This window comes from Schistocerca piceifrons, chromosome 6 (assembly GCF_021461385.2).
Source record: "Schistocerca piceifrons isolate TAMUIC-IGC-003096 chromosome 6, iqSchPice1.1, whole genome shotgun sequence".
Taxonomy (NCBI): Eukaryota; Metazoa; Arthropoda; class Insecta; order Orthoptera; family Acrididae; genus Schistocerca; species Schistocerca piceifrons.
The window spans coordinates 93,994,845-94,022,096 of NC_060143.1; the positions used below are offsets into that span (position 1 = coordinate 93,994,845).

Sequence of the window (27,252 nt, forward strand, 5' to 3'; positions counted from 1 at the left end):
AGCCTTTCCTGTCGCCTGTGAGGAGGCTTGTTGCTGCCTTGAGTTGCTTGCTGCTAGTTCTGGACACGGCTGTCTACGGTTGTCCATTGCCTTATTGCTGCCTGCTGTACCCGACACAAGCCATATCGGACGTCCAGCGAAAAGTTAAGTGAGATTGTACTTAGGGCATGTGTGCGAAGGTGTTGAGGGCTGCTACCTCACTTCTGGTAACTGTAAGCACATGGGTGTTACCATGGAAGTAAATGTGTGCCTATGAAGAGTTCATGGTGTTTAAGACAGGTGTTAAATATTAATATAATGGACAAGCATGCCTCTTGCAGCTAGTGGGAAATTGTTGTTTGATGTAATACGTAATCAGCTGCATGGCCATAATCTGTTTATCAAATATACTGCATCTGAGTGCTTGGTAGCCTTAGCACACCAGTAAAGCTTATAATGAAATTTTCAGAATTGTGCTCATTACAGTTTTCACTGAACAGTGGGGCATAAGAGTTCACGTAATTTAATTGTGACTAAGATTGGAGTGCCCGCTGGCCTTGCTAGTAATTGTAAGCTATTTTTAAATATCTTAGTAGCAGGCAATTCTCCTTAAGGTTATTGATAAGATCTGCGCTGTTGATTGTACCTTGCCTGTGTAGTTCATTCGTAATGGGGCAAAGGCAGTCTGCCATTTTATTAGTGAATAATTTAACCTGTTATTTAATATCTTTTGGTGGTTGTTTACATTGTCCCTGCGGATCTGTTCTATGCGCTTGTTAAATGTTACAGCTGGCTGGCTGGTGTTTTGGAGTAAGTGCTACTTTTCCAGCTATTGGTCCCAGGGATGTGAAATCCTGGGTAGCAGGAGGTGACTCCGGGTCGAAGCTCGAGAAGTGGGTCTTGTATGAACTGCCACTTTCCGCCTTCTGCCTTTCACCTTGGCTTCTCCAAGATAAGTTTTCGTTCTGCCTTCGAGTGGCACCATATAGCAGAGATGCTGAGTCGCAGATAGGCACAACAAAAAGACTCTTACAATTACACACACACACACACACACACACACACACACACACACACACACCGCACACACACACACTCCTCGCTAATTAATTCTGGTGATAATTATATTTACTTGGGTATTTATTACATTTATTAAACCTTGTCTCAAGAGCAACATACAATTGTGCTACTCTTAGTAAGACTTTGCGCTAACTGTGGTACTGGGCATTGGAGCCGAAATTTGAAACCTTGGTGATATTGATTGACTCTTGAGTGTGAAACAAGTGCCTTTGTATTAACTTCATCCTATTATTTATTGGGTGCATCTCTGGCAGGATGTTATTTAGGTAATTGTTTTTGAGAACATCAGTTCTCAGTGTTCAAAGACTAGTCAGAAATATTGTGTGTCTTAATTAAAGCCGTCAGGCACATAATTGTCAGTGGTTTTAAAATTTTCTTATATATCAGATAGACTTTGTTTCATAGAAAGACATTGGTAGCAGATTCACTAAATTCTTGTGACAGACTATTCTTATTACCTAAAGTAATCAGGATTAAAATATTGTTGTTTTAAAGGAATATGTTGATACGATTGTTAAATAAAACGAGTGATAACAAAAGGAGTCCAGTCCTTCCTATTGTTTCCCTGTACCCTAGTAGAAGAACGTTTCAACTGGTTTCACAGATAACCCTGCCTTTGATGAAATAGGTGATGTTTTTTAGTGACCAGACTGGAGTAGGTGGTGGTGGGAGGACGTATGGGACAGGTCTTGCATCTAGGCCTATTACAGGTGTATGAGACATGAAGTAACGGACTGGGAGCAAGGGTTGTGTAAGGATGGATGAGTACATTGTGTAGGTTCGGTGGACGGCGGGATACCACTGGGGGAGGGGTGGGAATGATAGTGGGCAGGACATTTCTTATTTCAAGGCACGGCGAGAGGTAATCGAAACTCTGGCACAGAATGTAATTCAGTTACTCCAGTCCCGGGTGATGCTGTGTTACAAGGGGAATGCTCCTTTGGCAACTGAATCCCAGATCTTTGGAATAGGCTGCTTTCCTATGTTAAAAATATGATGTTGATTGTTGTTATTCTGATTTATTGTAACAAATAAATAGCATGTACGGTCAATATTCTCCCAAAATATCTGGTATTTTTATGTAATTAAAGCTTAAAAACAATAAATATCAAACTCTGGTTACATGATTGAAAATGCTCTGTTATTGGCCGATCTCTGGTGCTGTCAGAGACTAGGAGTAAGATGATGTTATATGTGTGTTAAGGAGCGTTAGCTGAAGTTACCGAGGTTTTTACATACTTTTCTGCAAACAGGTTAGCTACGTAGAGATGAAAAATGCAGTTTCAACTTTTAAGTAACAATAGAAAGGAATTTTGTGAATGCCAATAGTGGAAGCCTTGCATTCATGCTCCAACCATTTAGGGCGATGATATGTGCAGCGACAGACATTCTTTTCCCTGCTCCCTGCAACTTCATAAAACTTGCTCTGAGGTATGGAATTTTAAAACTTTTTTAAATGGATCCATATATTGTAGCTACATTGTTGCCTATCAGTCATGAGCTATGTCCCATAGCACGATAAAAATATTCTTGGTGAAACTTAGTGCTGATTTCCGCAGTAGAAGGTGGTGCAACAGATAGTGCACCTGACTGGAGATAAAGAGGTCACATGTTTGGATCCTGGAAGGGTCATATATTTTTGAAATGTTTTACATGAAATACAAAAAAAAGTGTAAACAAGAACAGAGTGTAGCAGTTGCTTTGACTGTGGGATGTATTATATATAGCTTCACATCAGTCTTAGTCAGAGAAATGGACAACAGAGAATAAAAGCATTTACTTTCTGAACAAACAATTCACTTTTTTCGAAAGCATTGATGGTAGTGAAGATATCACCATATGTCCACAGTATAACGAGGTGTAGAATGATGTGGCTATACGGAGAGATATAAACCGTGCACAACATGTCAGTGACACAAACATAAGGGCTGTGATGTTTGTGAGTGTAAACTTACGTTAGGGTCTGAAGCAGACTTACTTCATCTTTATGTACGATGATGAAGCTGCAAAAGTTTAAACAATGATGATCCTAGCTGGACCGTACGAAAATAAAAACACAGTTTCTAATAAAGTAAAAAGTATGTGGTCATGTTAACTAGAAAATATCTTTTAGAACATGACATGTGTGAACAGTGACTGCAAATGTAAGTGCATATAGACAGCACAGAAAGCACAACAATATTCTATTTCCGATCGGTGTGGTGAAGTTTTGTAATTGTGATTTGGTTTTCTTTTGAGAGGACTGTCAAGCTGTTTTACAAAAAAGTAAAAGACAAGCAGTGATCTGTTACAACTCTGACAACAGAGTACAATTCTGCATTCAGAGCTCACCGTTCCGCACACGCTGTCGAGCATGGGTCTCTGCAGCAAATAACCATTACACATTTCCATGTTTGCTCAATGATGTCATCAATTACAATTGTCGTGGGCTGAGACTGGACTGTGGAGCAATGGAAACTTATGGCCTGGTCGGATGAATTGTCTTTAACGTTTCACTAGGTCTCTAATCAAGTCCGGATTTGCTGTCATCTAGGCGAGCGACTGCTCAAAACTTGCAACATGCCACAGATGCAAATCGGTGAGGACCATATTATGCTATGGGTGACATTCAGCTGAGCTTCCATGGAACTTGCAGTAGTAATCAAAGGCACCATGAAAGCTGTGGACTCTGTGAGCATTATTGTGGACCATGTGCATGTCTTTGAGCTCAATGGAATCTTTCAGCAGGGTAACTATCTGTCGCAATGCCAGAATCATGCTATGCTGGTTTGAGGACAACAGTAGTGAATGCATGCTGGAGTCCCAGTCACCAAAATCACCTGATCTGAACCCTACGGAACACAACTGTCACCTTACCAAACAGCAGTTCAGATTTGAACCAGCGACCTGTGGAACTGTCTTATAAAATTTGACAGTCTACCATTCTAACAACTGAGATACCAAGTAATTGAGGTGTAGTTGAGTAAAATGACAATTTTCACTAGGTGTTATAATTTTGCTGAATGTAGCAGTGGGAGAGCATATCTTGGAGGCAAGTTAATGTTAACCTCACAGTACAACACATTTTTAATTAAGTTATTCAGCTTTAGCATCGATGTAGTTAGTCACCATATAGCACAGACACTGAGTCACAGACAGACACAACAAAAAGACTGTCACAAAATGTGCTGTCGGCCAACAAGACCTTTGTCAAAACACACACACACACACACACACACACACACACACACACACAAGCACACACGATTACAGTCTCCGGCAGCTGAAGCCAGACTACGAGCAGCAGCGCATGATGGATGATGGGAGAGGCAACAGAGTGGGCGTAAGGAGGAGGAAAGGGTGGTGAGGGGGAGGGATGGTGAAGTGCTGCTAGTGGGAGCATGCAGGGACAAAGTGGAGAGAGAGTAGGGCAGCTAGGTGCAGTCGGGAGGTTAGACAGAGGCCATTCCACCGCCCATTGAACCTATACAACATCCTCATCCACTCCTACATGGCTACACAATTCCTGCTCCCAACCTCTTGCCTCATGGCTCATATCCCTGTAATAGACCTAGATGCAAGACCTGTCCCACACGTCCTCCCACCACCACCTACTCCAGTCCACTTACAAAAATCATCTATCCCATCAAAGGCAGGGCTACCTTTGAAACCAGTCATGTGATCTACACACTAAGCTGCAACCACTGCTCTAAATTCTACATGGGTATGACAATCAACAAGCTGCCTGTCCACATGAATGGCCACCAACAAACTGTGGCCAAGAAACAACTGCACCACCCTGCTGCTGAGCACACCACCCAACATGACACTGTTCATTTCAGTGACTGCTTCACAGCCTGTGCCATCTGGATCCTTCCCACCAATACCAGCTTTTCTGAACTGCGCAGGTGGGAACTCTCCCTGCAATATATTCTACATTCCCTACCCCTTCTGGCCTCAACCTTCATTGGTCATTGTCCTCAGCCATCTAGCCCCTTCCATGTTCCCATTCCAGCACTACACAGCCCTCTATTCCACCAACGCACACAGTATTTTTACTTCTCTACTTTTCCGCTACCTCTTCTTCACCGTCCATCTAACCTTCTGACTGCACTTAGCTGCCCCAGACTCTCTCCACCTCATCCCTGCATGCTCTCACTAGCAACACTTCACCATCCCCAACCCCTACCCTGCTATCCCTCCCCCTCCCTGCTCCAGCCTCCTCCTCAACCCCACTCGGTTGCCTCTCCCATCATGTGCTGCCGCTCGTATGCTGGCTTCATCTGCCAGAGACTGTGGTCGTACGTGTGTGCGCGCGCGTGTGTGTTTTGTCTTTTTTTGAGAAAGGCCTTGTTGTCCGAAAGCTGATTTTGTGATGGTCATTTTGTTGTGCTGACATCACAGGTATCACATGACTGAATGGAGCACTTTAGTGGGCTTTCAAATTATTTGAATTTCATTTCCGTTTTTATACAAGAATACTGAAATTTATTAGGAGCATAAAATGATATATTTTATAATTTAAGACAATTTCCAGGAAACAGTCAAATACCCTACGTATTGTGAAAGTTACCCACTGAAACAATAACTAATCAACAGTATGTCTGAATATTTCATCTCGTTTCCTTCTGCAGTATCATACCTGCTGGGCCCGCATATGATGCTTGCAACATCAGACTTAGCACCATCTTCTTCAAAATGGAAAGTCATCTACATATGACAAGAAAAGGACTGGTTCACATATTAAATCTTGTTTAACATTGATAATAATCTGTCCTCACTTTGAAGAAGACTCATTACGATAATTTCATGGGATATGAAGTGAATTACATAATCACTGTATCCTGAAAAACTGCACAATTTAAGTATCTCTAAGAGAATCAATGTCTAAATCTGTACTCTGCAAACCGCTGTACATTGTGTTGCATAGCGTACATACAATGATAAGCCAAACCATTATGAATGTGAGATTTAATGCTGCCTGTATGCATTTGGCATGGAAAGTATGTAAGCACACCAAAGATTAATGGGGAATCATTTTAGCAACAATATGGGCCACAAATGGGGAAATTCACTGACATAAGTGACTTTGACAAAGGGTACACTGATATGTCCTGGCACCTGGGACAAGAATCTCAGAAACGGTGGAACTGGTTGGGTTTTCGAGTGCTGCTGTCATGAGCATCTGTGGAAAGTTTCTGATGGACAGCAAAACCATGGGTACGCTGCGAGGTGTCGAGCGTCTGTGCCTTGACGCAAAACATGTTGGCCAGAGGCTTGCCCACTCTTTAACTCTTTAAAATAAGACAAGCAGTGATCTGTTACAACTCTGACAACAGAGTACAATTCTGCATTCAGAGCTCACCGTTCCGCACACGCTGTCGAGCATGGGTCTCTGCAGCAAATAACCATTACACATTTCCACGTTTGCTCAATGATGTCATCAATTACAATTGTCGTGGGCTGAGACTGGACTGTGGAGCAATGGAAACTTATGGCCTGGTCGGATGAATTGTCTTTAACGTTTCACTAGGTCTCTAATCAAGTCCGGATTTGCTGTCATCTAGGCGAGCGACTGCTCAAAACCTGCAACATGCCACAGATGCAAATCGGTGAGGACCATATTATGCTATGGGTGACATTCAGCTGAGCTTCCATGGAACTTGCAGTAGTAATCAAAGGCACCATGAAAGCTGTGGACTCTGTGAGCATTATTGTGGACCATGTGCATGTCTTTGAGCTCAATGGAATCTTTCAGCAGGGTAACTATCTGTCGCAATGCCAGAATCATGCTATGCTGGTTTGAGGACAACAGTAGTGAATGCATGCTGGAGTCCCAGTCACCAAAATCACCTGATCTGAACCCTACGGAACACAACTGTCACCTTACCAAACAGCAGTTCAGTGCCCTCAAACCTCTGGCCCGTAATTTATGGCAATTGCGTGACCTCTGCATATATATTTGCTGTCACATACCTCCACAAACCTACCCAAGACTTAATGAGTCCATAACACATAGATGGTTGGCAGGGAGGTTAGGAGACTAAACAGCAAAGTCATAATTCTGTCGTCCACGCAGTCATTCTTCAACAGTTCACTAGTGTATTACATTCCAAAGATGGACCAACATGCTTTCAACCAGTTGGTCACAATGTTTTGGCTCGTCAGTGCAATGTACGTGTATAATTTTCTCCCCTCCTTATGCCATTCACAGATGGTATCCAAGGGTAATGGCAGCTTCCATATTCTTCTGTGTGAGTACAAATTTCTCTAATTTTAGTTTCGTCATACTGATTCAAGATGCTTGTTACATGAAGCAATATGTTTCTTGACTCATTTGTGAATGTGGGCTCTTCATATTCATAAGTAAAGCTCTCTGTGATGACAAATCTCACTCTTATTATATCTCTAACTGCAGTTAATTTCTGTGACACAGTTGCAATACCTAAACAAACGTGATGAATTGTGCAACACTGTAGAAACTTTTAATTTGCACTGTAGAATGTGTTAAACAGCTTACAAAAAGTCTGGTAGGTCAAATTTTGTTCTTCAGTATTTTAAAGCACACATGGTGAAATGCTAATGTCATGGTCATTGGAGAAACCCTTCTGGAATTCAAATGTTGACCAAATTGGTATCTCCTACTTGCAGATATGCTCAACCATCCCTAAGCACAGTCCCTTTTCCAAAAAAAATTAGAAGACAGTTAATGTCCTGTAGGGAGGCATATTTTTTAGCTTTTCAGATCCCTCTCATAGAATACAACAACAGTCAAAAGAAAGAGCATGTAAGAAAGAGCATGTAAATTAGGAGAAATATAAAAAAGTAGAAAAATAAGTTAATTTGTACAAAAAAACTTCGAATAAAATGCAGAATTGACAAATAACATTTTCTATGATGACTAACATTTCTTAACTGGAACATAATAATATGTATTTACCAACCTTCCCATCTGGTAGAAATCTGATGAACTCCCTTTATCAGTCTTTGGAAATCCTTCAATGGTCACAGCATCAATGCCAAACCTAAAGCATAAAAACAGAATGTCAGGAAACAATACAGATTTAATATTCCATATTTCACTTTTCTCTGGGTATTTTGTTCGGTAAACACTGCTTCCATTCTAGTACAAGGCCTGTTCAAAAAATTCCGGAACATTCGTAAATTTTGCACCAATGGTGTGTTGGAGCAAAATGCAGTTGACATCCTTACAAAGCCTGCGTTTAATGAGTTACTGCTGAAAGTTTAATTGTTCTATTTCTGTTAGTTGTTGGTCATTGCTGTACTGAGTAAAATGTTGTCACACAGTTTGTGAATTTCGAGATGACAGAGTCGGAGGAGCAATGTTGTCTGCATTAAATTTTGCTTGAAACTCAAGAAAACCTTTACAGAGAGACACCAAATGTTGCAGGAAGCCAACAGTGATGAATGCTTAAGCTGTACTCGGTGTTACGAGTGGTTGGGTTGTTTCGGGGAGGAGACCAGACAGCGAGGTCATCGGTCTCATCAGATTAGGGAAGGAAGGGGAAGGAAATCGCCCGTGCCCTTTCAAAGGAACCATCCCGGCATTTGCTTGGAGCAATTTAGGGAAATCACGGAAAACCTAAATCAGGATGGCCAGATGCGGGATTGAACCGTTGTCCTTCTAAATGCGAGTCCAGTGTGCTAGCCACTGCACCACCTCGCTCGGTTGTTACGAGTGGTTCACATGGTTTAAAAATGGCTAGATGGAAGTTAAAGATGACCCTCGTTCAGGATGGCCTTTGAAGTTTACCAATGATGCTCATGTGAGGAACATCGTGAAATTGGGAGTGCCAATCGAAGACTGACTGTCCAAGAGATTGCAAAAGAATTTAACATTTCAGTTGGATCACATCATGAAAACCTGACACAGCATCTTGGAATGGATCATGTTGCTGCCAACTTCAACCCACAGCTCATGAGTCGAGACCAGAAAGACCATTGCCTTGTAATGTATGAAGAGCTTTAGGATCATGCAAATGAGAATGAGATGTACCTTAAGAGAATCATAACTGGTGATGAGACATGGGTCTATGGCTATGATGTTGAGACTAAGGTGCAATCTTCACAACGGTTCTCCATGACCAAAAAAGGCTCATTAGGTCAGGTCAACTGTCAAAGCCATGCTAACAAATGAAGGATTAGTTCATCATGAATCCCTGCCACATGGGCAAACTGTTAATCAATGGTACTAACAGGACGTGTTGCAACACCTGTGAGAAATTGGCCTGAAATGTGGCGGGGCAATTAATGGCACTTGCACCATGACTCATCCTCTGTACTCTTCAGACCTGACCCTGTAAACTTTTTTTTTATTTCCAAAGTTGAAAACACCATTGAAAGGACAAAGGTTTGCAACGACAGACGAAAAAAAGAAAATTCACACACACTGCTTCATGCAATCCAGCAAGAGGCACACGAACACTGCTTCTGAAAGTGGAAACAGTGTTGGGAGTGATAGGTCAATTGTGGAGGAGAATATTTCAAAGGAGACCAACCACAATAACTTAAAGGTAAGCATAGAAAAATTTTGAGGGCAACATTCTGGAGAGTTCTGAGAAGACCTTGTATAAATATTTCCCTAAATGTAACATGACCCAATTCCCTCTTCCCAGAATGTTACATCTACTGAAGTGGTAGCCTAATGGACACTACTGGAGTCAGACAGCACCTCAATTATTGTTCTGGTCTTGTTTCCTCTACCATCTCATAACGACCTCATTGTCGATGGGACGTAAAACTCGTATTGTTCTTCCTTCCTTCCATTTCCTCTACATACATCTTTTTTCCCAGTGACATTTTTATTACTACAGTGTATTGGAAAGCATAACCACAAAATTCTTCTTTTGTTCAAATAATTTATGGGAATGTAGCCAAGCAATGTCATCGACAACTGCCGATATTTCAATAGGGCGTGCACGTGCCAAAATATCAGCAGTTGTCAACGACGCCACTCAGTTGCATTCCAGAAGTTATTTGAGCACTGTATATGCCATGAGAAACTCAGGCCTCACAATTCTTCTTCTGTTTCCCTACATGGAACATATTACATTATTATTCAAACTAATATTATCCTGGGAAATGCAAAAAATTAAAAATGTCACAGCAGCATATTTAATCTCTAGAACCCTTCAAATCTTAAAATATGGAGGGGGGGGGGGAACCTCATATCATCTCCATCTCAGTCTTTCTGCTCAGTGTTCTTACTTTCCACAAGATATCTCGAAAAAAATAAGAGTACATCATTCAGCAGCAGGATGAGGGACGGGGAGGGGGGACTATGCACGCACTCACGCACAGCCTGTGCAGATGCAGAAAAGTGACTGGTCCACACATATTGTTAACTGAATACTGCATATTATGTCTAGTACTGTGTGATATTCTTGTCTTTCTGCTAACAATCCAACTCAGGTGTTTTGTAAGCATATTCTTCCAAGATCAATTACAAGAGCATAAAAAACATGTTTGCCTATAAAAACAGAACTGCAGCAGAGTTATCTTATTTCTTCATGTAACTGTCAAAGTAGCTTAATTACCTTCACAGCAAAAAATTAGGTCTTTCAAAAAATGGAAGTAATGCCCTGCTTAAAATGCCATTTCACACATATGAATTTCAGTTAGCATCGCTGGAAGATTATATCGTTATCTTCCTTAACATACACGTAATCATTAAAAAAATTAAAGTCAAACCCATCATCAAAACTAAATTATATTAACTATACAACATGTAGAATTAGTGGTCAACACTATCATACAAAATCTGCAAAAAGGAGTAAGTACAAAGCCTGTGTACAAGAACTAAATGAGTAACATTACAGGGCTTGTGATACATTAGTTTACCTTTACACAATCCACATCTACATCTATACTCTGCTAACTACTACACAATATGTAGTTAAGAGTACTTCCCATTGTCCTGCATATCACAGTTCCTCTCACACCACAGATTGTAAAAGAATGACTGCTTGAATTCCTTTGTGTGTGCCATAATTAGTTTAATCTCATCTCTGCTGGTCCCCCTGAGAGTGATATGCAGGGGCTCCAATATATTTTGAGGTTCCTAGTTTAACACTGGCTCTTGAAACTTTGTAAGTGGGCTTCTGTGGAATAGTTGACACCTATTTTCTGCAATACTTTGAAAGTACAGTTAGCTTCTAAAGACAAGCAGTCCAAATAGGGGGAAATACATACCACTTCAGCTGTGTTTGCACTATAAGGACACGAGGGAGTACAGAATGATTGGCTACATTCTGACAACTCAGTAAACCGCATATCATAGTGTTGAAGGTAGAGGAGGTATTTTGTTAGTGGATCCATTACCAAGAAAGAGTGTTTTAGACAGTAAACAACGCATGGAAAGGACAGTTTAGCTCTTATGAGTACGACAGACGAGGGAACATTTTAGCCAGTGAGCAGTGGAAGCAGAGACATTAAAATTCCTCAAGGTAGTTTACACACAAAAATGCACAAAGTACTGATGAGATAAGAGCAAACCATGAAAACAAGCAGCCTGAATGAACAGTTTACATAAATTCCACCTCAGTTATGTCACCTATAAAATCAGAAATTGTTATGCAATTTGAACGCCTGTGTAAGGCAGATCAGGACTGCTGAGTTTGTTTGAAGAAAATAAACAACTTTGGCAATCTCCTTAATGTACTATGAGATCCCTACAGGCCTATAGCCCAGAAACCATTTCACTTACCATATCAGTTGCAGTCTGTAGTAGAGAAAAAATTTTCAGATTTGCTAGAAGCAGGTGCAATGCAGATTTATTACTGGCAGATTCGATCCACATGTGATTATTATAGAGATGATTTCTGAACTCAAGTGGAAATCAGTGGAGAGAAGAAAACATTCTTTTCATGGAATACTATTAAGAAAACTTACAGAACTGGCATTTGAAGCTCAATGAAGAATGGTTCTACTGTCATCAACATACGGTCATGTAAAAAGTATTCATACCAATGCTTACCTACAATAACTTTATTTACTGTATTAGCACTAAAGACCACAACCAGACATGTTACTTGATAAACTACAGTAAGGGGTTTCCTTCCTAAACTGTATACATAAAACGGTTAGCTAAATTAGCCTTCTGCAAAAAGTAAATAAAAATTCTGTACTAGCTGACTTCACATATTGAGAAAAAAATGTTCATACATTATTGGAAATATAAATATAGAAACAACTAATGAACTGCTTGCAGCAAAGAACACCTTCAGTGGAAATCTGCACCTTGTGCATATTGGTTCTGATATGTGGTGAATGCATGCAACAGCAAAATGGGCATGCAGGGAAAGAAACAACTGTACAGAAAAGGCAATAGTTATCTCTCAATATGTAAAGGGAAAGTAATTTTCAGAAATAGTTCATATTACTTGTAGAAACTGGGTTATTGTGCAGTCCATAATATCGAAATTTAGAGAAAGAAATGCTCTAATTAATAGCGAAAGAAGGGGTTGAGCACAGGAGCTAACACAAAGAGAACAAAATATGTTCATAAGGGAGGGTCAAAACACATCATAAATCAACAGCTTCTTTAGTTCCTGTGCATATTAATGATCAGTTTAAGTAGTTCACGTTATGGAGCTAGAGTATATAGAAGAAAATCACCCATCAGCAAGAAGGACAAGAGACTAAGACCTGATTTCTCTCAAGTGCATATAAGCAAAATCACAAGTTTTTGGGACAAGGCACTATTCACAGATGAAAGTAAAATTAACATATTTGTAAATGATGGCAGAATTTGTTGTGGAGATGATCAAATACTGAGCTGTATCCCAAACACATTCAACCCCAGTAAAGCAAGGTGCTGAAAGAATTATGGTATGGGGGTGTATGGCTCGTCTTGGGTGACCGTTTTAACAGATTTCGGTCTTTAAATATCCTAAAGGAAACTCTGCAAACAAGTGCTAATAGCTTGGGTTTAGGGACAAATTACTACTTTCAATAAGTTAATGACCCTAAGCATACAGCAGAAATCGTTCATCTGTGGTTGTCATACCAGACTCCCCATATTCTTACGTTTCCAGTACAGAGCGCAGATCTTAACTCAATTAAACATCTTTGGATTATGCTTGAAAGAATGGTCAGGACACATGAAATACAAATTACAACTGCTCTGAAACAATGTCTACAACAAGAATGGGAAAATATTACCTTAGAGACTGCCAAAAAATTTGTTTAAGCTGTGTCAAAGAGGTTAACAGAAGAGATACATAAAAGATGAATGTCCACAAAGCATTAACATTGTCATTATATTTATGTACTTCGTAACTTCCTTTGAATGTATGAATACTTTTATCCTCATTGCGCGATGCCAGCTGGTACAAAATTTTTATTTGGTTAATGCAGAAGGCTACAGCTTAGGAAGGAAACTGTTAGCAGAGCAAGGTTAGGCATTGAAAAAGATAAGTAATAGATTGTTCATTATATTTATATTCTGATAACAACACATTAAATGTAGCACGCTTAAGAGAGAGAACATCAAGAGCAAAGACAGTCTACTCGCCATACTCAACATATACAAACAAAAGAACCAAGGAGCCAGATTACCAACATAACACTACCACTTAATCTGGTGACAATTTCAATTTATGAACAAGATAGATGTGCTGCTCTCTTGCAAGTGGTTTAGTTAATACATCAGCAGGCATTTCCTTTGACTGCAAATACTTAACATCAATCTCATTTCTTTTAACACATTGTCCAATAAAATGTCCTTCAGCACAAACATGTTTTAATCTAGAATGCAACACAGGATTTTGTGACTGTCTGATGGAACTCTGGTTGTCATGTAAAACGATTACAGGATTTTGGTGCTTATTAAACAATTCACTTTTTAGCTGTCTCAAATAAAGTTCCTCTTTGGCTGCAGAATTCACAGCTGCATATTCAGCTTCAGTAGTTGAGGTTGCTACATCCTTCAGTTTCTTGCTCTCCCATGAAATTATGTTTTTCCCCAGAAGAAAAACACTTCCATATTGTGACAACCCTGTAGTTAAATAATCTAGAAAATTCAAATCAACAAAACCAGTTATATTCAGATACTTGAAATCTCCTTTGTCAAACACAATGCCATAATCTATAGTATCCTTGAGATAATGAAGCACCCTTTTTGCTGCCTTCCAGTGAACACTAGTAAACTTACAATTATACTGCTTAAAACAATTGCTGCATAAGATGTGTCAGGTCTTGTATTAGTGCTGATATATAGCAAACAACCTATAAGTTATTGATATGGCACTTGAACTTTATCACCCTGCATATCCCAAAGCTTTAATCCAGCTTCCATTGGTGTTCTAACAGGAGCACAATCGACCATATCAAAGCATTTCAGCACATCTTCAATATAACCCTTCTGGTCAAGTTTTAAACTACCTTCCTCCCAGTGTCTGTTTATACACATACCGAGACACGACTTTGCTTCTCCTACATATTTAACTTCAAAATTCTCAGACAATCCCTGATACAACTTGTCTTTCATCACACTGTTATTACACAAGACATAAAAATCATCTATAAACAAAGCAATAATTGCAACATTTTACCTGACTATTTGATGAACACACAATCTTCATTGGTATTTGCAATATAACCTAGGTCTAAAAGCGTACATTTTGCCTTTTCATTCCACTGTCTGGCCAATTGTTTCAAACCATAAATGGCCTTAGTTAGTTTATACACTTTACCTACACTCCCATTTAAAACAAAACCATCTGGTTGCTTCATGAGAATAGTTTCCTCCAAGTCCCCATACAGAAAAGCAGTCTTAATATAAAAATGATAGATCTTAAGATCAAGATTTACAGCTAAACTAATGAGAGCTCTAAGAGTACTATGTCTCACAACAGGTGAAAAAGTCTCAATAATCAATACCAAATTTTTGTGTAAACCCTTTAGCAACAAGTCTAGCACGGTGGAGTGCTGTACCATTCACATTCCTTTTCAGCTTAAATACCCACTTGTTACCTACAATACTTTTATTACTCTTTGGTGGGTCCACAAATTCCCAAACAGTACTGTTCTGGAAACACTTAATTTCCTCTTTCATGGCCTTTATCCAGTCTTCTTTGTCACTCCTCGACATGGCATCCTCCAAGTTCACAGAATCTTCTCCCAAACTAGAAAAATCACTTACCAAATAGGTGACATAATCCAGGTACTCCTTGGGTTTGGGTACATGGGCTGTCTTCTGACTGGTTGGTCCTCTTCTAAAGCATCAGGGTCCTTCGGCTGCACCTCAGTCTCTTCTGCGTCTGCCACCGACTGAGTATCTGGGATGTAGTGTGGGTCTTGATCTCTGTCACTTCCAGCACAGCTGAGGTCTTATTCTTCCTCTGCCTCTCCCCATTCAGTATACTGTTTATCTGACCAGAACACACAGTAATCTTCATTATTAACAGCTGGTGTCCTGGTATTGTCAGTCATGCACTCATTCTCCAGAAAAACAACTCCTACCTTTCACTATTTTCTTGGGGTTCTGTGGATCAATTAGTCTGTAACCTTTGCTTATTTCATCATAACCTACAAAAACAGGTTCTTTAGCTATAGCATCCCACTTTCGTCTGTTTTGATCTTGTATGCGGAGAAGAGCTCGACAAACAAACACCTTTAAACGGTTCAAACGAGATATTTTTGCAGTCCATAATTCCTGTAGAGTTTTACAATTAAGTGCTCTGTGTGGAACATGGTTCTTTATGTAAACAGCTGTATTGCATGCCTCTGCCCAATACTGCTTAGGCAGACCAGATTCAAATAGCATGCACCAGGCCATCTCACAAATTGATCTGTTGGTCCTCTCCAAAATCCCATTCTGTTCTGGGCTATAGGGCACACTAATCTGATGTTCTATTCCATTCTCTCCAAGCAATAAATCAAAATTTGAGTTCACAAATTCACTGACATTGTCACATCTAATTGATTTTATCTCTGCACCAATTCCATTTTCTACCCAAGTTTTAAATTCACAGAAAAATTCAAATGTTTGTTCTTTACTCTTGAGAAAGTAACAGAATGTCCTCCCGGAATAATCATCCCCTAGTACATACATGTACTTAGCCATACCATGTGACATTTTCTTCATGGGGCCACATAAATCCATATGTGCAAGGCCGAGCAACTCAGATACAAGTTGCCCTCCTGTCTTAGGAAAAGTGAATTTCGACATCTTACCTAGTACACGCGATTTGTACTTGTCAAGAGTTTCAGAGTCACAACACTCCAACTTTATGTCACCATTCTGTAAACATAGCTTAAGTCCTGTGTCAACTCTTACATGACCAAGTCTACGATGCCATAAGTCTTCCAGATTAATAAAATTTTTAACAGTGAGAGCATATTCACCTGACAACACAGGTTCATCATTTTTTAGTTTATAAATGCCATTTGACTCTGATCCAGAACAAAGTATCTCACCACTTTTGAGCACCTTACATCCATCTTTGTCAAAAACAACATTTATGCCTTTCCTGATTAAAGCAGAAACTGACAACAAATTAGTTGCTAAGCCAGGGACAATAATAACACTCTTTACTGAGGATATATCTGAAGAACTGACAATAACATCACCTTTCCTTTTGCTCACTAATTCAACATTAACAGCACACTTCACAATTTTTTGTTTGCTATTTTCTGTTTCAAAATCTTTAAACCATTCCTTTCTTGATGTCATGTGTGACGATGCTCCGTAATCAATGATCCCCTCATTCTGGTTGAAATCTGACATACCAAGTGCACAAAACAATGTGCTTTTCTGTTTCCTTTGATTCTTTCTTTGATGATACGTGCTTCTGAGGACATTTGGACTTGAAGTGACCATACTTCCAGCAATTGAAACATTTCACTTTCTTCTTTTCTTGCTTGTCTTTTGAGAAACCCTGTTGTGATTTCTTATAATTCTTTGTAAATCTTAAGGCACTATCAGTGCCATATTTGTCCAACTTGAAGTATTCTTCTACACTACCATTCACCAACTTTGCTTTGATATTTTCTGATGTGAAATTTTTGTCCGTTGTACTGGACTCTATACCCATCTGGTATGGTAAACAAACTTTTTGTAAACCTCTAAGCATAATCAGTGTAATTAGCCCGACATCAACTGGTTTGCCCATGCTCTGCAGTTTGTTGACTACATCCAAGATGTGAGTAGCGTAATTTTGAATATTTCCTTCACATTTGGATGATGTAGTATCCAGCAGAACATCCCAGAGATTCATCCATCTGGTTATATTCTTACCAGCAAGCAGTTTTTACAAAGTATCCCAAGCTTCCTTTGCTTTTGTTGTGTTTTCGATGTGTGCATACAGAGATTTATCCACATGCAACAGAATAAGTGTCCACGCATCTATATCCTTCTTTGCATTTGTAGCAGTACTTGCACCTATGGTATGATCCCATAATTTCTCGCACATTAGAATGAGTTTCATTCCAAACTTCCACGTGTTATAATCATCCTTGTTTCTCAGTTTGTCTACCACTGAAGCAGTGGTTTTTGTCAAACTTACATTTGAAGCCATTTTCAGACACTCGAATTCAAAGCACTAGAATACATGACGGATTTCTTCTGAAAAACGAGAGTTAAAATGTTGATGAAGTTGACAAAACACAAATCAAAACAAGTATCACACACAACACGGGCACATTTCCTAACACGCTTCTTCAGTTATTTATCTTCCTACCCACACACCAAACATAGTTCACTGCACAGATTTACCGTTCTGGCTCCATAAATTGTTAGCAGAGCAAGGTTAGGCACTGAAAAAGATAAGTAACAGATTGTTCATAATACTTATATCCTGATAACAACACATTACATGTAGCACACTTAAGAGAGTGAGCATAAAGAGCAAATATAGTCTACTTGTCATACTCGACGTATACAAAAAAAAGAACCAAGGAGCCAGATTACCAACATAACAGAAACCTCATACTGCTAGTTTATCAAATAACATGTCTAGTTATCATCTTCAGTTATTCTTCATGAACAACGGTAAATGAATACCTTTTTCCATGACTGAACATTTAGGGTGAGGACCACAAAGATATAAGAGAAATTAGGGTTTTAATTGAGGCATATAGACAGTAATTTTTCCCTTGCTCTATTTGCAAGTGGAGCAGGAAAGGAAAGGATTAGTAATGGTACAAGATATCCTCACCATGCACTGTGCAGTGGATTTCAGGTTTGTATGTAGATGTAGATCTACACTGAGGTGACAAAAGTCATCGGATAGCGATATGCACACATACTGGTGGCAGCAGTATCATGTACACCAGGTATAAAAGGGCAGTATATTGGCAGAGCTGTCATTTGTACTCAGGTGATTCATTTGAAAATGTTTCCAACAATCTTATGGCTGCATGACAGCAATCAACAGGCTCTAAACACGGAATGGTAGTTGGAGCTAGACTCATGCGATATTCCATTTAGGAGATCATTAGGGAGTTTAATATTCTGAGATCCACAGCGTCAAGAGAGTGTTAAGAGTACCAAACTTCAGGCATTACCTCTCACCATGGACAACGCAGGCTCCGATGGCCCTCACTTTATGACCCAGAGTAATGATGGTTGTGTAGAGTTGTCAATGCTAACAGACAGGCAAAATAAGGTGAAATAATCACAGAAATGAATGTGAGAAGTACGATGAGCATATCTGTTATCACAGTGTGGCGAAATTTAGTGTTAATGGGCTATGGAAGCTGACGACCAACGTGACTGCCTTTGCTAACAGCATGACATTGCCTGCCATGCCTCTCTTGGGCTTGTGACCATGTTGGTTGGACCCTGGGAGACTGGAAAACCTTGGCTTTGTCAGATGAGTCTCAATTTCGGTTGGTAAGAATTGATGGTAGAGTTCAAGTGTGGTACACACCGCACGGAGCTGTGGAGCCAAGTTGTCAACAAGGCACTGTGCAAGAAGTTGGTGGCTTCATAATCATACAGGCTGTGTTTACATGGTGTAGACTGGGTCCTCTAGCCCAACTGAACTGATCATTGACAGGAAATGGTTATTTTTGGGTACTTCGAGACTATTTGCAAGCATTCATGGACCTGGTGTTCCTAAACAACAATGGAATGTTTATGGATCACACTGCAATACATCACCATGCCACAACTGTTCACAATTGGTTTGAAGAACATTATGGACCCAGATCGCCTAACATGAATCCCATTGAACATTTATGGGGCACAATTTGTTTACTTTTCCCATTCCAAGGATTGATGATCATGTTGGCAAATCCAAATTCTCCACCATCTTATATATGTGTTACAGATACGATCAGATTTTTATAGCTATGAAAGGTCATACCATTCCATTTCACACGCCCACAATATGTTACACTAAGGTATTTGTATAAGTTGACTGATTTCAGTTGTGGCTGAGTGATACTGTAGTCTTATGATATTACAATTTTACATTTTGTGAATTGCACAATTTTACATTTTTGCTCACTTAAAACAAGTTGCAAATATTTCACCCATTTGAAATCTTATTAAGTGTCAACTGAAAATTTCTGTAGCTTTTTTAGATTTGCTTTATTATAGATAACAGCATCAGCTGCTAAAAGTCTGAGGTTCCTTCTAATACCATCTGCCATGTCACTGGCATATTAGATGAATTCAGGGGGCTTGGCACATTTTTCTGGGGCATGTCTGATTTTACTTCTACATTATGAATTATTTTTTCAAGCTTTTAGGAGAAACACACACACACACACACACACACACACACACACACACACACACACACACAGGGGGTAGATGGCTGGGCACAATATTAAGAGAAATAATACATTGGTTGTGGTGGTCACCAATGCTAGTGTAGCTGCAAACTTCGCTTAAAAACACTGCTTCAATGTTCACTATGAAATCCCTAAACAGTCTATTTAATGAATATGTGTCAGGTAGCCAGTATAAGAGCATGATGTGCAAATTTCAGGCACTCTCAGATAACTGGACCTTATCTGCTGCAAGGGTAATCCCAGCAGAAAATCCTGAGCCTCCAAGGTGAGTGGACCTTCTTAGGGGTAGTATCATGTCTAAATATATAAAAATCCTTCATTAGAATTCTCAGAAGCAGCTCCAGATAGACAGTCAATGGGAGGCAGCAAACAGCAAAATCATATAAAGAATAACAAGTAAATTAGAATCATGAAATAAAATGATACCTCAAGAACAAGCCATGATTGCCATTTGGTACACCTGTTGCCTGTGTTGAAACCATAGCCATTAGAGTTCTGAAGGCATATGACCATTCTTTGAATTCATCTGCAAATTTTTTATTCTCCTATGGAAAGAATGTGTGTTAGTAGTGAATGAAATGTAAAAACACACAACAAGACTGTATATACATATAGCCACCTCAACAGTTACCCTGTTCTTGAATGTATGCTTCACACCTTCCTTAGCACACATCCTATGGATAAGATTTACAAGATCTAAATTTGGAAGTTGTCCATTAAGACCTTCCACTTTAACATCAACATAGCCTATCTTCTCAGCATGTAATTCCAAGTTGACTGCAGCCTATAAAAACAATACAAAAAGTGTTTAAAATGGTTGCTTTGTTGTATAATATAACAACAATTTTAAATGTTTAATTACTCTTACTTGTATTGCACCTGCCCTTCCCATCATGTCCCCATGTTCCAGAACCCCTGGGTGGCCACAGGATGTTCTGTGATATGCTTCTAACCATGCCTGCACCCCAAGTTGTTCATGTTCTGTTACTAAGAAGATGATATCCTTTGCCCAGTACTTCTGCCCTGTACAGAAATATGACTTTCATTTTATTGATTTGAAGAAGACTCTTTGAAATTGTCAGACATGGGTTGACATATAAGGGCAGAGTGATTTTTACCCATGTTATCAAAGACAGGTTATTTAGTTGCCCCATCCATACTATTACGAGTCAGGATAAATTAATTACTCTAAGGAATAATATTCATAAAGATGTCAAAACCACTTAGGGACTCACTTAACTTAATGGTAGACATTTTGCAGCCAAATTACTGATAATATGTTTCATTTTTGTGTATTACATTATCTTCAAACATGGATTTCCCTCCTCAAAATTAAAAATATTTATTATGAGCAGTGTAGGCTACTTACACCTGAAAAACTTGGCAAGTGACAACATGAGTGCAACAGATGGCATGGTTGTAGCTTCTGTACTCTTAGGTGGGCGATAGGGGGTAGACAAAACCAAAGCTTCCGTACTAGCACTTCTTGGTGCTCGTAATATAGCATACACATTCTTTCCTGTGTATTTCTGAAACAGACAATTGATGTAATTGTGTCTCTTCTACATACAAATATCTTTGCAGCGAGATGGTGAGAGCATTCTAGCATATTTCTACCATGGAAAAAGATAAATATACTTACAGTTCCAGGAATTAAAGGATAATGCACAGTAAAATTGTGGGTATACGTTTCAAGATTAAGCTGTCCAAATTTTGCTAACAGCCAAGAGTACGGAATACTGTCAGGATGTCTTATAGCTTCATCAGCTAGTTCTTTCAAGTACTCTCTAGCGACAAGTCTTTCTTCATAATCTCCCTTGACCAATCCAGGAAGTAATGCATTTTCTGAGAAATATGTTCCTTTACAGCAAGAACAAAACAAAATTTTAGTGAACTGACAACACTCAAATCTATCTCAATATTTAGCATCACTATCCACAAGTCAGTGCTTGAACTATTCATCGAGCCATTATCTTACATTATTTATAGTCTACCAAAGACTTTCCATTATCATATTTATTTTTAACTTTTTAGTTTTAAGGCTGTCTCAAAATATTGTTTAACTATATCTATGAATATATTAAACAACTGAAAATCTGGGATGGAATAGCAGCAGTATGGAAAAAAAGAGCACACACACACACACACACACACACACACACACACACACACACATGACCACTGTCATCTCAAGACAGCAAGGCTTGGCCTGATTGTGTCTAAAGTGAGAAGTGATCTTGGCTGGGGTGTGTAGTGGTGGAGGGACAGCAGCAGAATAGGGATGGGGGAAGACGCTGTTACAGGAAGCTGTGGGGGGAGCAAAGAGGGAGAGAAGTAGAGAAAGGGAAAGGACTATGCTAGCTAAATGGAAGGCATTAGTTGGGCTGGAGTGGTTGCAGGAAAAGGGATAGGCAGGTGGAGGTCAGGGAGTAGCAAATAATAATAATAATAATAATAATAATAATAATAATAATAATAATAATGATGATGATGATGATGACTGTTTTAGGACACTAAACAATGAGGCCAGCAGTGAACCTGCATGAAATAAACAGATACGGGTGATAAAATAAAAAGTTATGATAAATTTTAAGACCTAGTTGTTTCAACAAACAAAAATTTAAAATACTTCATTTTGAGATTCATTTATCATAAAAAGCTGATAAAATACAACAGAATAACTAGATAAGATGAAGAACAAAATACCAGGACATACTTTGAAAAGGATTCTAGAAATAATGGGTGACCAAGCCACTCAGCGGCGTATTAAAATCTCTCACCCAATATTTTGGGAAGGAATTCTGTAATACCTCACAACATGAACCACACACTAGCCTCATTTTCAGTTAAAATATACAGCAGGCCAGTGGGAGACCCAGATCTGTCCTCAAGTCATCATATAAAACACACTAAATCAAAATATGCTGTACTGAAATCGGTGTTAAACATCTCTGACACATTGGTGGCTCCTTGGGACCCCAGATAAAGCCATGTGTCCTACTCTGATCCTTGTAAGGGAGGGACTGAACACTGAGCTGGGGGTGGAAGGGACAGTCTCCTCGGCAGTCACATCAGAATGTTCATTTCCCCGGATCCCTACGTGCCTTGAAATCTGGCAGAAAATTATTTCCGTATCCTGCCTCTGCAATATAAGGAGACTGTCCTCGACTTTCTTGCCATGATGCCAACTCATTTGCTCCACTGCACACGGAATAGCAAACAATTCCACATAATAAATGGAAAATTGCTCCAAGAGCCTATTCTAAGGACAAATTCGGAAACATGGTGGAACAGCTGAGAATGTCTCCCTGCTTAGGCTCATCAAAGTAAACATTAATAAAATTTGGGTGGCAATTTAAAATCTCATTAAATTTAATTTTAAAAAATTAATTAATTTCAAAAAGGAACTCTGTCCTCTTTAGTAGCCTTGGGGATCCCATACTCCACCCCTGTTTTTGAACATTATGTCCTCCACCTGTAGTAACTCAAGGCTGTCCCTCATATAGATCTCAAATGGCCTCGTTGCCTGAGGGAAATTATAGAACCGACATTAAAGTGACAGCCGGGCAAAGGAGGTGAATGCTGGCGATTGTGGAACAGCCAGAGCCCTATATGCTTGCAGAAAATATTGAATAGACATTGGAGGCTCATCACCATCTGCACACAAGCTAGAAACTGGAATAATGCAATAATCCCAAAACCGGAATAATGCATGAATCCCCTGTTGACAGCCAAATACACTTGTGGTGAGCTACATCCAGCATCTTGAGGTATGAAGGTTGCTGACCCGTAAATCTAGCATTAACAGTCAAGCCAGGTTTGCATGAAGGCTATACAAAACTGGTGCAGATATGATGTCAGCTCCCAAGACTTTTGACTGGCAGATTTGAGAATGTTTAAAGCCTTGAGGCATCATAATCTCAATTCTTTAAAGTATGGCAGCAACATTAGTCTTTCACAAAAAGTGAAGCCCAGATATATCACTTTTTTCCTTAAAAGTGAGAACAGTATCCCCCAGTTTGGAGCAATTAAAAAAAAAAAAAAGTACAAACTCTTTTCTTCAAAGAGAACTTAAAACTACTTGTGTTTGCTCATTCTGTCAAATACCTGACTGTCATTAACAACTGTTGAGTAGCTGCTGCGAGGTTGGAGGAGGCACAGAAGATGGAGAAGACATACACTAACAAGGAACACATAAAAGACTATGCACCACAGCTGTAATACTGTTTATCCCTATGGTGAACGCCATAAACTTAAAACACTCCCTTGAGGAATGCTGTTCTTCTGCTTAAAACAGTCCCGCAAGACATTTCTGACTCCGTGTCTAAAATACCTTTCATGGAGGAAGGATTTTATGGGAGTGGGGAGAACCCCATTCATCGAGCTGCAACACAATATTTTGCCTCCACGTAATATCTCAGGCCTGGAGGCTACTGAAGGTTTAGGCCCGCAGGGCTATACGAATGAAGGACGCATTTCAGGAAGAGCTCACATCTGTGTAATTAAGAAAAGCTGCTATTGGTTGGAAGAATTCAGATGGCGCTGGCTGTGAAGCATTTGTTGGGGTCAAGTACAGTGTGTTAGGTGGCGTGTTCATCAACAGGGTGGTCCAGCTGTCTTTTCGCATCAGATTGGCAGTGTGGTAGATCAAATGGTTGAATTCAGAGGTAGCCCTGCCTTTGGTGATGTAGGGAGATGCCTAAGACAGGACTGGAATACGAGGCCGTGGGAAGGGCCTTGTATCTAGTTTTATTGCACGGAATGAGCCCAGAGGCAAAGAGTTGCAGGCAAGGGTCAGATAGGAACAGGAAAGGATACGGTGTAGGTTGGTTGGGCAGTGGAATACCACTGTTGGAGTGGTGGAGTGGATGTTCCCCATTTTAAGGCATGGCGAGATGATGTTGGAAGTCTGATGGAGAATGTGATTCATTTGCTTCATTTAGACTAGATGTTAGTGAAACACAAGAGGGATGCTTCTATGTCGTTGCACAGGGGGTATGTGGGGAAGAGTAGATATTTCTGAACAAGGTAGGGGCAGGAGAGGGATTGCTCATCACTACAGATGCAAGGGCCACATGTAGCTGGGCTGTATAGATGGTGGTTGCCCCTCCCCCCTTTTTGGGGGGGGGGGGGGAATGGGTGACATCTGTCATAGTGGACGTATTGTTGGCGACTGGTAGGACAGAGGTACTAACGCAGCAATCATCGAAGTGGAGGTTGGCATCGAGGAAAGTACTTGTTGGGTGACAAGGAGCAGGTGAAATGAATGGAGCAGAGCATGTTAAGGTTCGGAGGAAAGTTGATAGGGTGTCTTCACCCTCGGCCCTCACCATGCAGATATCACCAATGAATCTGAAACAGGTGAGGGGTTTGAGATTCTGGAGGGTTAGGGATTCCTCTACATGGCATACGAATAGATTAGTGTAGGATAGTGCCACGCAGGTGCCATTTGCTGTACTAAGGATTTGTTTGTAGGTGATACCTTCGGAGGAGAAGTAATTGTGGGTGAGAGTTTAGTGGGCCATGGTGACCAGGAAGAGGGTAGTAGGTTTGGAGTCAGCCGGTCATTAGGAAAGGTATTGTTCATAATCAGCAAGGCCACAAGCAATGTGAACAGGGAGATAGCGCCGACAGTGATGAGCAGGGTGCTGGATGGTAAAGGAATAGGAAAAGGAACAGGGGAAGTCAGTAGAGGAATCAGCTGGTATCTTTTACAAAGAAACATGGGTTGCAGGGCAAAAATTCTCTCTGTGAGGATACAGTAACCAGCCACCCATCTTCTACATGCTTTCAAAGGTACATAAACCTGACCACACAAGACACCCCACTGTGGCTGGTATACTCATTCTTCATCTAGAGCTACATCTATACTCTGTAAAAAATTGTGAACTGCATGCAGAGGGGCCAAAAAATTGCAGTACCACCTGTTGGCTTTGACCCATGATGTAACTATGTTGTACAATGTCACTGTGTGCAGTTTCTTAAGATGATCACGTTTGCAGATGGAGTAAGTAATGGTGCTCTCTAGTGTGAGACGTTTGTGTTTCGAAATTGTTTGTGACTGATGTTAGTGCGGCACTGAATTTTGTGCTGTGTGTTACTCAGTGTTATGGGAGTTTGTTTTCATTTGTTCATCAGTGAGTAAAATAACTCAGTGTTTTGGGAGCTTGTTTTCATTTATTTATCAGTGAGTTATTTTAATGACATGAGTTATTAGCTACTGATTTGTTTTCAGTTTTGGAATTGCTTGTTTATCATTCTATTAATGGTTTGAAATTTAATTTTTCATTTGGTCCTAGGTATGGATCATACGGTGAAATTTACTAGTCATCCATTAGTTGCCCTTATGGCTGACAATATGGCTGCTAGAATTAAATTTCCTCTGTTATATAGCCTTGTGGCAGAATGTGTGAAGTGCAAGCAGTCTGTTGAATTTATGAAATCGACCAAAGTTACTGCTTCTCAAACCAGAGATGAGTACATGTGGCAGTGAGCCCACCCGGCTAGCTGCGAGCTCTAACACGCTGCTTACCAAGTGGGAAGGCATGCCGGTTCCCAGTGCGAATCCACCTAGTGGATTACTGTCGACGTTCGGTGTCTCGGCCAGCTTGTGGATGGTTTTTAAGGTGGATTTCCATCTGCCTTGGCGAATGCAGGCTGGTTCCCCTTATTCCGCCTCAGTTACACTATGTCGGCGATTGCTGCGTAAACACTGTCTCCACGTAAGCATACAGCATAATTACTCTACCACGCAAACATTTGGGGTTACACTTGTCTGGTACGACACGTTCCCTGGGGCAGGGGGGGGCTGTCCACTGGGGGCCGAACCACACAATAACACTGAGTTCAGTGGGGGGTGGCGATGGGGTGAGTGGACTGCTGTAGCCTGTTGTGGGGTTGTGAACCACTGAGGGCTTCAGTGGAAACAAAGCCTCTCTGTCGTTTCTAGGTTCCCGGTTCCATATACAATACACATGTGGCAATGACACAATGCTTGAAGATTGATTAGCACAGGTCCCCTATTCAGTAATGGTTACTTTTTTTTAGTGTGTGAATGATATGCCACACTAGATTTATTTGTCAGCTGACTGGGTGGTAAATACATTTTTTTTTATTTGCGGTAAAAAGTGAGGGGTGTGTGTATTTACACACATCATTTTCTTTGCGATATGGGTACCTAGATTTATGTTGGCAGCAGTTTCGTGTGATCTGTGGCTTAGGTTGGTAGCTGAAATTCTTGATTAGTAGTTTACAGTTGAAGTGTGTTGTTGTTATTTTGGTATGGTTAGGTTTTAAGAATAGTTATGTTAGTTGTGGTTGTACCAGGTTTTGGAGTTACGTGTGGGTTTGTAGTACCGTGGACTTCATTTTCACCACATGGGTAAAGGTAAATTTCTGATACCTCCCCCCCCCCCCCCCCCCATATTTGTTCATTATTGTGGTTTTATT

At 40.1% G+C, this 27,252-nt stretch overlaps 1 protein-coding gene across 2 annotated transcripts in view; it reads right to left on the reverse strand.

Moving 5' to 3' along the window:
• Window positions 1–27,252, reverse strand: part of LOC124803078 (glycosylphosphatidylinositol anchor attachment 1 protein) — an 86,748-nt gene that overhangs the window by 57,038 nt on the left and 2,458 nt on the right. For both annotated transcript variants that reach the window (XM_047264207.1, XM_047264208.1), the window contains 6 exons: window positions 21,446–21,663; window positions 21,173–21,332; window positions 20,672–20,826; window positions 20,435–20,587; window positions 20,230–20,348; window positions 7,983–8,063 (listed from right to left, as the gene is read on the reverse strand). In XM_047264207.1, the coding sequence (XP_047120163.1) occupies window positions 7,983–8,063; window positions 20,230–20,348; window positions 20,435–20,587; window positions 20,672–20,826; window positions 21,173–21,332; window positions 21,446–21,663 (886 nt within the window). The remainder of the gene's footprint in view (window positions 1–7,982; window positions 8,064–20,229; window positions 20,349–20,434; window positions 20,588–20,671; window positions 20,827–21,172; window positions 21,333–21,445; window positions 21,664–27,252) is intronic.